This window comes from Culicoides brevitarsis, chromosome 1, assembly GCF_036172545.1.
Source record: "Culicoides brevitarsis isolate CSIRO-B50_1 chromosome 1, AGI_CSIRO_Cbre_v1, whole genome shotgun sequence".
NCBI classification, from domain to species: Eukaryota; Metazoa; Arthropoda; class Insecta; order Diptera; family Ceratopogonidae; genus Culicoides; species Culicoides brevitarsis.
This window is the reverse complement of record NC_087085.1, coordinates 7,601,165-7,614,117: the sequence shown is the minus strand read 5'-3', so window position 1 is coordinate 7,614,117 and position 12,953 is coordinate 7,601,165. Positions and strand designations below refer to the sequence as shown.

Sequence of the window (12,953 nt, the reverse complement as noted above, 5' to 3'; positions counted from 1 at the left end):
AATTAAGAATTTAACTAAAAATTAAAAAAATCTTTTAGGACAAAAATTTAAAAAAATTATTTTAAAAGGCCTTGAAATGAAAAATTTGTATACTTACTTGTCGATACACAAATTTTGGTCTGTACATTTGAATTGATTTTCCGTACACGTGACTGTACAATTTCTCTCGTCACTTTGATCTCGACAATTAAACTCTCCATTACATCTTTGACTGCCTCGAATACATCTGCCATCGTCACATTTGAACTCAGATTCCGAACAATTTCGCATAACGCAGTTTGTTTCATCAGATAAATCGCCGCAATCGTCTTCGTCATCACAACGCCATCTAAAAAAAATTATAAAATTTAAAAAAAATCTTTAAAAAATAATTTTTTGAAGAAAAATTACCTTCCCGGAATACATTTTGAATTATTGCATTTGTAATAGCTCGGCTCACAAGTTACCCCATCATGACAATTTTGTTCATCCTCTCCGCCGGGACAATCAATTTCCCCATCGCACTTCCAAGTAACCGGAATACATCGTCCCGTATGGCATTTATACTCATTTCGAGGACATTCTCGTTTCTCACAATCGGATTCGTCAGAATTATCGGGGCAATCGGCGTCGCCATCGCAAATCCAAACATTCGGAATACATTTTCCGTCGCCGCATTTGAAATGAGCTGAAGTACACGATTTATTCGGGCATTCCTTTTCATCTTCGCCTCCGGGACAATCGACGTGACCATCGCATCTGAAAAATAAATGAAAATTTTAATAAAATGGGGATGTTTCGAAAAGGAAAATACAAACCTTTTTTCCGAAAGAATGCAATGCGACGTGGTATTTGCTGTTTTACCACATTTGAATTGTGTGTTGAAGCAAACGTAGTCATCGCAGTCCTTTTCGTCGGAGAAATCACCGCAATCATTCGCTCCATTGCAGAGTAAAACGGGATTGATGCACTTTTTGTTCGAGCACTCGAATTGACCTGGTTGACATGCAAAGTTGGGACAATGTTCGGGTTCATCGCTTCCATCGCCGCTGTTGAATGGAAATAAAGCAATAATGAAAAGTTAGTTGGAGTGAAAGTAATTCTATTCATTTTTTAAAAATTTATTTCATAGACCTTTTGAAACGTTGAAAGGTATCAAATATCAATTTTTTTATAAAGTTTTTTTTCAATTAAAATTTTGAAAATGAAAATTTAAAAAAAATAAATTTAATTTTTTTTTAATAATCTTCTGAGATTTTTTTTCGATAATTTTTTGAAATTTATTTAATATTTTTATTTTTATACTTTTTTAATCCTTACTTTTATTTTTTTTTTCATTTCAATATTGAGCAGATTTTTTAAATGAAATTTTGTTCTTCAAAAAAAAAAAAAAATTTTTATTTAAAAATTTTTTTGCAATACCTAAATATTTACCTATTTATTTATTACACATTTTTTTTTCGAGGTAAATATTCTTAATTTTTTCTAAGGCTCTTTTTCATTGCATTTTTGAGAAATCTAATAAAAATAAAAACATCATAAATTTTTTCTTAATTTTCTGAGATTTTTTTATCGATTAAATATTTTCAAATTTTTGTTTTTTACTTTTTAAAATATTTCTGAATTTAAAAGATTTTAATTTTAAAATTAAAAAAAGAAAATGTTTTTTAATAATATATTTTTTTTATTTTTACTTAAAATAATCTGAACTAAATTTTTAATTTTCATTTAAAAAAAAAATTCAATCAAAAATAATTTTTTGTTTTCACGAAATTAATTTTTTTTAATTTCAAATATGAGTAAAAAAATTAATTTATTACTGATTTGAACGAATATTTTGAATTTTTTTTTTCGAAATTTAATTTTTTCTTAAAAAATGATATTTGATAAGATTTTTGACTTCAGAATTTACCAAAAAAATTTAGGAATTCGAATGAAAAAAAAATAAATAAATTTAATTCAAATGAAAGCTTCTTACCAATCATCCTGTGTGTCACACTTCCAATAAAACGGAATGCACTTGAACGTACTTTTGCAAATAAATTGCGCCGACGTACAATTTGCCGTGCAACTCTTCTTATCATCCCCAAGCACAAAGTTATCGGGACAAACGCATTTATAAAACGGCGGTTCAGGCGACAACAAACACAATGTCGAACAATTTGCCGTTGCACAAGGATTCTCAATCTTTATCTGCCGAATTGGATGATGCACCCGAATATCCATGGGCCTATGAACCGTATTAACCAACGTCGAGCAATTATCTCCGCGATATTTGTGACAATACTCAATGCTTCTCGTCTCCCAATCACTCCAATAAATCCTGTCTTCCCACACAGCAATCGCAAAAATGTGATGCAAATTCAAATTTGGGTTCATTTGTCGATTTACGATAATTTTTCGGTTTTTTCCTTCCAAATCGGCAACTGCAATGAAATCTTCGCGCGCATCTCCCCAAAATATCTCGTTCGTTTCGAAGGAAATACTCAACGCATTTGGCCATCCGAGGTTTTCGTGAATCAAAATGCGCGAATTACTGCCATCCATGCCAGCTTTGCCAATATATGGATTGTCTCCCCAATCGGAAAAGTACAAAAATTTGTGACGCGGATCGAGGACAATCGCTCGTGGCTCCTGCAAATTTTTGTTGATCAATACTCGACGGAATTTCCCATCGAGAGTGGCTACTTCGATCGTATCGAGACCCTTATCGCACCAATACAAGTTTTTTCCGATCCAATCGACGGCGAGACCATCGGGATTCTTCAAAGTATTTTGCGCCAAAGTTTCAGTTTTGTTCGAACCTTCGCACCAACGCTTAATGGAACTAATTACGGATGTGACATCGCTCCAATAGTAACATTTACTTTCGTATTCGTAGTCCAGGGCGACGGCATTCGATTGGTTATGCACCAAAATTGTCATATTTCCGCCCAAATCGACTTCGCGGATGTAATAACGGTTCGAGAAGAGAATTGTGGCATGTTCGTAATGATTTGCTTTGCACGTGTGATTGTCTTCCTTCAACAAATATCCGTCGGCACAACTGCAAACATACGATCCATACGTATTTCGGCAATTTTGCGTGCATGGTCTATCCAAACATTCGTCAATATCTTGACACAAACGCGAATCTTTCTCACTCACTTTGAATCCCGGATAACATCCGCACTCGTATCCGATTTTCTTGTCATGACAAACGTGCGCACAAAGATTTTCGTTTTCGCATTCGTTCACGTTGCATGTCTCCTCATCCGAATAATCGCCGCAATTATCGTTTCCGTCACACAATAATTTCTCCGAAATGCAAAGGTTGTTTTTGCATTTGAACACCGAAGGTCCCGAACATGCGTGTGTGACATTTTTGCACAAATCCTCGTCTTCGTCGGAGAAATCGCCGCAATCGTTCAAAAAGTTGCAAGTTTCGTTGCGCGGAATGCATTTGCCCGAATTGCATTTGAATTCGTCGGGATGACAAGATCCAAGACAATCTGCCATTTCGTCGGAGCCATCGATGCAATCTTGATCGCCGTCACAAACCATACTGAGATCAACGCAGTCGCCAGAATTGCACGTGAAAGAATCGGGACTGCATGAAGTGTCGTTGCGACATCCTTGCTCGGGGGATTCGTCTTCGCCGCCGACAACGCAATCGACCTGAAATGAGATTTTTTTGTGAAATTTTGTTTTTTTTTAGTTATTTTTGTGAATTTTACCTCTCCGTCACACACCCAAGTATAGGGAATGCATCTTCCATTGCTTTTGCATGAAAACTCGGAGCTGTTACAATCTCTACTTGCGCATTGAGGGCCTTCGTCGGAGCCATCTTCGCAATCTGTGGAAGAGAAAAATTTTAGTTTTATGTCTTTCCTCATAAAAGTGTGCCATTTTTGAAAAATGTTTCATTTTTCATCCTTCAAGAATTTAAATTTTTCACTTTTATTTTAAATTGACTTGAAAATATCAAAAATTGGTTGAAATTTATTTATTTTTGTTGTTATATTTTATCGTTTTGAATATTTTTCAACATATGAATTAAAAAAAAATTGATTTAAAAAAAAATTAAATCTATAAAAAAAATAAAATTTTATTAACAAAAAAATCTTATGTAAAATTATTTATTTTGGTTGAGCTTTAAAATCTTGTCAAATATTTTTAAAATTAAAATTCAGAAAAACAATTTAAAATATTTTTTTAAAGCTTTTTTAAAAGAAAATTGAAAATTTGTAACAAAAAATTAAAAACAAATTATGTAAAAAAATTCTAAAAAAAAATTTCAAAAATAAAAAAAGATTGAAAATTAAAAATTTTTAAAATATTTTTAAATTACAAAAAATTAAAATACTTAATTTAAATATAAAATTACTTAAAAACTTTTGAATTTAAAATAAATTTTAAAAAATTAATAAAATATTTAAAAAAAATTATGTATGTAATTTATTTATTTTTTTTAGCTTTCAGAATCTTAAAAATTTTGTCGAAAAAAAAATTAAATAAAATTTAGAAGAAAAATTTGAAATTTTAGAGTTTATTTATGAAGTTTTTACTTTTTAAATTATAAAATAAGTAAATAAAAAAAATCGAAAATATTCAAAATTTTTAGAAATAATTTTAAAATTACAAAAAATAAAAATTTGCATGAAATTGTACAGTTTTTGAATTTCCTTTAAAATTATACAAATATTAAAAAAAATACTTTTCATTTATAAAATAATAATAATTTTTCCAGATTTTTAAAAAATTTAAAATTTTCGAAAAAAAAAATTAAATAAAATTTAAAAATTAATTTTTGAAAAAAAAATGAAATGTGAAACATTTTTTTAATCAAAATTCTTTAAAAAAAATTCTTACCTGGATTTCCATCACATTGCCATCCATTGGGAATACAAACGGAGCTATTTTCACATTTAAATTGATTCGTTTTGCAATGTTTCGTGCAATTTTGTTCATCAGAGCTCAAATTTCCCGGCGTTCCATCCAAACAATCATCTTCATTGTCGCATCTCCATTCCGCCGTAATACAATGCCCATTCGAGCACATAAATTTATCAGGTCCGCAAGTTTGAACGATCGGTTTCGGGCAATTCATCTCATCACTATTATCCCAACAATCGTTCTCGCCATCACAGATCCACGACTCCATAATACAAGCTGTCGTGTGATTGCAATGAATTAAAACTGTCTTATTACAATCGCGTTGCGGGCAATCCATTTCGTCGGAAGCATCGGGACAATCTGGATCGTAATCGCAACGATTTTTCTTCAAAATACACTGCCCAGATTTGCATCGGAAATGGTTGGCGGTACAATTACAAACTGCTTCATCTTCGCCCTGATCGCATTCTTGAACGCCGTTGCACGTTTGATTCGCCGGAATGCATCGATTGTTGTTACATCGGAAATATCCACGAGGACAAGGTCGTCGACTGCAGTAAATTGTCGATTCATCTGACCCATCAGCGCAATGTTTGACAGAATCGCATGTTAAAGAGTACGGAATGCATCCGCCGTTTGAACATTCAAATTGTCCCGTCGCACAATGAGTTAAAATTTTAGGACGACATCTTTTGCCATCATCTGCGAGAGTTCCCTGCGTACAATGACACTTAATTTTTCCCTCCTTGTCAGCGGTACAAACATCTTCACATCCCCCATTGAGTACTTGACACGGATTCGCGGTGCAATTTTGAGCTGCATCTTGCACAGCGATAATTCCCATGGGTCTTCCAACATCTTTCCGCAAAAATACGACATCGCCGCCGGAATGCTTGTTACATTTTATCACAGCATGCAAAATCCAGTCAGTCCAGAAGAGATTATCGCCATAAATTGCCATCGCAAAGGGATGTTTGGGTGTCGAATGCGCCAAAACAATACGATTCGTGCCATCATAATTCGCTTTTTCGATTTTATCGAGACGCGCATCCGCCCAAAAGAGCTTATGAGCTTCCGTATCAAGCGTAATTCCATTTGGCATCCTTATTTCCGTCGTGATGATACTTTCGGTCCCATAACCTGATATATAAGCACGTTGAATTGAGGGCGCATGCGAATTCCAGTTGGTCCAATAAACCATTGCGAGACACGATTCAACTGCAATTCCTCGTAATTTGTCTTGCGGCTTCAAATGAACGACAAGACGAATGTTTTTGGTATTTTGCGTGACATTTGTTGTCAAATTTGAGATCTCCAAAGCACGAATTGAGGCGTCATTATTTGAAGTCCAAAAGAGAGTTGTTGAAACAGGATCAAAAGCAAGTCCTTCAACAGTTACTTGTTCATTAACGATCTGTTTATGACTACTTCCGTTGAAATAAACTGAATTAATTGTCCCATATTGGATATCGGAGTAAAAAATTAAGCTTCTTGCATAGTCATAAGCCAAAGCAATCGTATTTTTCAGGTAAGTTTGATTTTGAATTTTGGCAATTGGTCCATTCATGTTCGTATAATCCGTTAGATGAACACTTTCGATCGAACTGACTCTCGAAAAGATCAAAAATGTCGAATAATCTTCACAACTTTTCCCGTCGGCAGCTACTCTTCCATGAGAACAAGCACAAACAGCACTTGTTCCATTGTACAAACACAATTCGTGACATCCGCCATTATTGACAGCACAAAGATTCGATCCCATCTGCTTTTTCTTCGAAAAGATCGCCAAATCTTTAACGGAACTGTCAACAGTTTGAATTTTGACGTAATCGCTGACATTTAGTGCAGGCGCCATTTTGATCACAGCGCTCTCATGCGTCGAATCTGCCCAATAAAGATTTCCGTCGATCAAATCGAGCGCAATTGGATTGTCAATTGTCGTATTTAGCACAACTTGTTTGTTATTTCCATCGTAATCGATTCGCATTATGATGTCTGATGACATTTCGCACCAATAAACGTGTTGATTCATTGAATCCAAAGCCAAACTATTTACTGCACTCGATTGATTCGCGATGATAATTTGTTCGCTTCCATCGAGATTTAGTCTCCCAATTTTGCCATGTCCTGCATAAAATAACAAACCAGCTATTGGATCAACTGCAATAATTTTTGGTTGGTTTATATTCGAGACAACTACATATCGGATGTTTTTCTCAAGTCGCATAACCTCAATTAGATCTCTCTTTTGATCAGTCCAATATAAATTTCCCGCAATCCAATCGATGGCGATACCGCCTAACCAATCGCCTGAACTTGCGTCGATAGCTTCCAACGAATTGACAACAACTTCTCTGCCAGTTCCGTCGCGTTTGATACGAGTAATGGCGCCTTTGTCGCTATCTGCCCAATAAATGTGATCAGCGTCGTAATGATAATCGATATTTGTCGCAAGAGATATTTGTTGCAGCGGTCCAAGAACATTTTTCGTTGGATCATCCAAAGATAAGCCTTTTATTTCGTGCCCGATACTGTAAATGAGGAAATCTTCAACGCCCTTGCATTTAATTGATTTTTCATCTACTGCTTCGAATCCTATTGCACATTTGCAAACATGCGAATCAAGTTTTGGGAAACAAAGATGTTGACAACCTCCGCGATTCTTTTCACATTTATTACTGCCTTTTTGTGATGCGGGATAATACATTTTCAAATCCGTGATTTGACTTGTTGAGTTTCGAATGACTATCGAACTTTTGCAATCTGTTAACGAACATCGTTGAATTGTGTTGTCATGATTATCCGTGAAGTAAACATGAGATTCATAAACTGTGATGGCGGAAATTTCTTGATGCAAGCGACTTTGATAGATTATTTGAGGCTTTCCATCGCGAATATCCACGAACCAGATGCCTTTTTGGTTGATAAAGTACAAACGTTCGCTCGGGCGAATGAATTGTAAACTCAAATAAGGTCCAGATTGACTACTTGCACTTGTTTTATTAATCAACGGGAAATGGTTGCTGCCATCCAAGTCACAATAGTAAATTTCATTGTCAATTCCGGCGTCATCTGATACAGAATAATACAAATGCCCGACAACTGGATCAACTGCCATGCTGCGAACGATTTTATCAGAGCTTCGATGGATTTCTGTCAGATATTCGCCTTTTGTGTTGCACACGTAGATACGACTATCAGGTTTGTTAACTGCTATAAAGATGAGTTTTGAGATCCAATCAACACAAAATGCTGTGATATGTTCAATACTTGTATCGAGAATCGTTTGAATTGGACCGCTTGAGATTCCGCTCGCTTTTACTTCGTTCAAAGAATTATCAACCCAATAAATGCGTTCTTCGCTCACGATGTAGTCAATGAGGAATGTTGAAACAACTTGCGTTGGATGACTTATTGTCGGAATTGTATTGTGATTCGGGCGGAACAAATCAACGCCGCGAATTTCACTGCCGAGTGAAAACAGTAAAATTTGTTCGTTAGGAATGCAAGTTTTTGTGTCGTTACTCAAGCGCATGACATGCGGGCATTCACATTTGTAAGTCTTATTTAAACTTAAAAGACACAAATGTGAACATTGTCCATTGTTACTGCCACACGGGTTCACGCCATCAGTTGGTTGTCGACTCGAATGCAAAATCTGAATACCAAAGGGTTGAGTTTGTGTTCGTTGAATCACAGCAATGTCAGATCCATTCCATTTATTTGCTCGTATTACTGAATTTGTTCGCCAATCTGTCCAATAAACGTGACTTTCGTACAGTGAAATCCCAAAGGGATGCGATAACGTTTCCTGATCTTGTATTATGAGATGATGATCTCTACCATCGTAATTGGTTGAATGAATTGAATCTGATCTCGCATCTATCCAATAAACGCGACGCGTTGTATAATCCAATGTTAATCCATTAGGCCATGCGCCGTTTACACGATCGACTTGCATAATGGTTGTACGAAATTCACCTGCCATGGAACATCGTTCAACACGAGGATCGCTTTCATCCCAATCAGTCCAAAATAGTAAACCATCACGAGGATCTAAAGCAATCGCACGGGGGCTTTCCATATCTCCTGATATGAGAGTTCGACGAAAACTCCCGTTGAACTTGGCAACTTCAATTTGATCTAAATTACTATCGACCCAATATAGATTCAAACCAATCCAATCAACAGCAAGTCCTTCGGCAGTTGACAATCCTGAAGTGACAACAGCTTCAACGTTACTGATTGAATCGCCAATTAACGTTCCCTTGTAAATTTTATCGTCAATAACATCGGTCCAAACAACCGAAATTGATGAATTTGTGTAAAGGAAATCCAAAGCAATTGTATTTCTCAGTGATGTATAAAAGTTTTTGACAGCTAATGTTTTTAGATCAACTCCACGGATCTCTTGACGATTACTGAAGATAACATAGGGCGAATCTTTGTTGTTACTTTTGCAATTAAACCCGTCATATTGCAACGTATATCCCGGCAAACACTCACATTTGTATCTTTTGCCATGCGGAACGCACAATTGCGAACAAGTATCCCAATCATCACAGGCATGATCCGCAGAACATGTTTTCCCATTAGATTGCAAATAGAGATGCGCCGGGCAAGCACATGCGAATCCTTCGGGAGCATTATGACAAAAGTGCGAACACTCGTCGTTATGATCGCAATGCTTTTCTCTACACAAAAATCCTTCGTCTGAGCCATCAATGCAGTTTATTCGCCCATCACAGAGTTGATCGACAGTTATACATTCATTCGTTGGCTTACACAAACGATCCGGATAATCACAAATGCTGCTATTTGCGGTATGAGGACGTCGCGTGATTTGTTTGCAACTTTTTTCATCACTTCGATCGAGACAATCGTTGACGCCATCACATCGGAAGTACTTTGGTATGCATTCGAAATTGTCACATGTGAATTCATCATGGCTGCAACGCACAAGAGGGCGATCTTTTTCAGGTTTAAGCGTCGTTGTGCGATTCTTGCAATCTTTTTCATCTGCTTCATCAGCGCAATCGGGATTTCCATCGCATTTGTGGATACTACTGATGCATCCGAGAGGTTGACAATAAAACTCATCCGATTTGCAACCCGTATCACAGTCAATTTCATCTGAATTATCGCCGCATGTATCTGTTCCATCGCATACATAATCGAAAGAAATGCAATGCTTATTGTTACATTCAAATTCGTCGCATTTATTGCAATGTTCAGGTTCATCGGAGTTATCATGAGGTCCACAATCCGCATGACGATCACAAACCCACGACATTGGGATGCATTTTTTCGATATTTCGCATTGGAATTGATTACTGCCACAAATTATTGCTGTCATATTTCCCGGGCAATTCGCAGGATGTTCATCTGATTCATCATGACAATCGTATTCGCTGTTACAAACAAGTTCACGTTCGATACAACGATTTCCATCGCACCTGAAATGCGTTTTTAATGGGCAAGAACCTCCGCAGGGACCTCCTGAGTCTTTGGCTTCATCGCTTCCATCCAAACAATGAGGAACTCCGTCACAAACGAAATCTTGATCGATACATTTGTCGTTGGAAACACATTTGAACGTGTTTACAGGACATTTGGCAACTTCAGTATAGTTTGCAATTTTCTTACATTCATTGTTTATCATCTCGAAACCATCTCCACAGACACATAACTTTCCATTCGGCGTAAAAAGACAAATCCCAGGGCAAATTTTGTCTAAACTACAATCATTTGTATCCAATCGCGAATCATTGATGTAAATTTTCATGTCATAAACCAAAGGTTTCTCATCAATTAACGTGACATAAGTCTCCGCTGATGTATCTTTCAACGAATCCTCAATACTAAGTTTCATAATTCCTCCTTTAACGTTGTCTGTCCAATATATATGCTTATCGTAATGTACTGCTGACATCGGATAAAACTGATTTTGAGTGCCTTCATGTAACATTTGTCTCCCACTGCCATCGAGTTTGATTCTTTCGATGCCCGGCGTCACAGGATCGCACCAATATAACATGTCTTCCGTGAAATCAATCGATAAACTTGTTGGCCAATGCAAATTTCGCACGCTGGCATTGACAAAAGTCGTTCGATTTGTTCCATCCATGAACGCGGTTTCGATCAAACCTGTGCTTTGATAAAACGAAGCCCATGTCGACCAATACATCCTTCCCCGTTTTGGATCGAGAGCAATAGACATCGGATGGTAAGTTTCTCGTACAAGAACTTTGCGAATATCTGTGTTTTTTAAGCTGATAACTGCTACAGTGTTTGCATCGGAGTTTGTATAGAATAGGTTATGGGCCATCCAATCATAAGCAAGTCCGCTGATAGTTTTTAATCCTTCAACGAGGATTTTGCGATCTGTACCGTCAAGTGTTTGAGATTCAATGTTGAACGTTTTTGAAAATGTTCGACTTTTTTGCAACTTTTCTACGGTATTTCCGAAATAAATCAATTTATCTCGCACATTATAGTCGAAACTGATGGGCCACGTGAGATTCGTGATAGGAATAATTGTTTCAGGAATCGCATTTTTCGTGTAGTGTTCTTGCATAATGGAAATTCCTTTGATCATCATGGAGCTTTCTTTGGCATACAGCAAAAATACGGGCTCGTCGTTCCTTAAACATTTCCCGGAAGACTTTTCAAGCTTGAATCCGGGTGAACAAAGACATTTTGCGACGCCAATGCCCTTTTCGTACGACGGAATGCACAAATGATCACAGCGATTTGGTCGATTGCATGGATGATCGATGTCAGGTTGACGTTGTCGATGATACACGTGCAACGAAAAAGGGCGCGTAACATCCCGATGCACAATTCGAGCTTCTGACGTAAACTTATTGACAGCTATGATACTTTGATTGTTCCAGGAAGCGATATAAATGGTATCTTCGAAGATTGTAATGGAATGTAAGGATTGTGCGACACCCAAAAGTTGTGATTTTTTCCTCATGGTCCATCGATGAGACCCGTCGTAGTTGACACGTTCAACATTATCCAAATACGAATCGATGTAATAAACGTGAGACATTGCCAAATCAACGGTTACCGCATGGGGATAGACAATTTTTTCAGTAACGATGCTTTTCGCATTTGTTCCATCGAGATTCGCTCGTTGCAAGGAAGCGGCGGATTTGCCCCAAACCGTATAAAATATGAAACCTTTTGTGGGATCGAGTGCCATGCCACGTGGTTTCTCCAAATTGTGCTCCAAAATGATCGTGCAATGTCGCAACTCGGAAGAACAAACGAAAATTATCTCACGATCACCATCGTAAAAATACCAATTCCCCGAGATCCAATCCAAGCATAGTCGACTCACAGAGTCGAGATTAAAGAGATCGGGCGATGACATGCGTCGCTTATTTTCGGGCTTAAGGAACTCGTGACACGTAAATTCGACATTTTGGTTAGCATCGGCGGTTATCATGCAGATACTCTCGTTTTTGTGCCACATTTCAAGGGCAATGGCGTAATTTACCATCATCACTGTCTCGGATGACGCGATTTTTACACTAGAATTCTTATCAGTACTGTTACTACTACTACTACTACTCTTACTACTATCGCGCGAAATGTAGACACGACGCACGTCGGTTTGCGTCATAAATTGCAAGACGGGCTTCGAGTTGGATGGCACATCGATGGCGCGACAACGATTTCCCTCCGTCAAACGGTATCCGTCGACGCAGGCGCACGTATAACTGCCAATTGTGTTGATGCAAAGTTGCTCGCACGAGTTATCGCTTGGGGATTGACATTCGTTGAGGTCAACGCATGACGCGCCTTCGGGTATTTGACCTTTGGGACAGTAACATTTCGGGCCATCGGGCGTTATCTTACAATTATATGAACAATTAACACTATTACACGCCGTTCGGTTGCTGCTACAACTGACTTCGTCGTTTCCACAATCGTCCCAGACCCCGTTACAAAATTTCTCTATCTCTAAGCATTTTCCATTGCTACAAATGGAGTAATTTGGAGGACAGGTTTTGTTATTTTTACCTGAAATTGAACGATTTTCGTGATAAAAAAAATTTAAAAATACAAAAAATTAAATTTTAACTTAC

The 12,953-nt window shown here is 37.1% G+C and overlaps 1 protein-coding gene across 1 annotated transcript in view; it reads right to left on the bottom strand.

Moving 5' to 3' along the window:
* The window catches only part of LOC134827622 (prolow-density lipoprotein receptor-related protein 1), a 36,173-nt gene that overhangs the window by 6,773 nt on the left and 16,447 nt on the right, over positions 1 to 12,953 (bottom strand). The window contains exons 4-9 of the mRNA XM_063840354.1: positions 4,831 to 12,888; positions 3,696 to 3,814; positions 1,958 to 3,636; positions 798 to 1,028; positions 391 to 738; positions 98 to 328 (exon numbers count right to left, since the gene is read on the bottom strand). Of these exons, the coding sequence (XP_063696424.1) occupies positions 98 to 328; positions 391 to 738; positions 798 to 1,028; positions 1,958 to 3,636; positions 3,696 to 3,814; positions 4,831 to 12,888 (10,666 nt within the window). The remainder of the gene's footprint in view (positions 1 to 97; positions 329 to 390; positions 739 to 797; positions 1,029 to 1,957; positions 3,637 to 3,695; positions 3,815 to 4,830; positions 12,889 to 12,953) is intronic.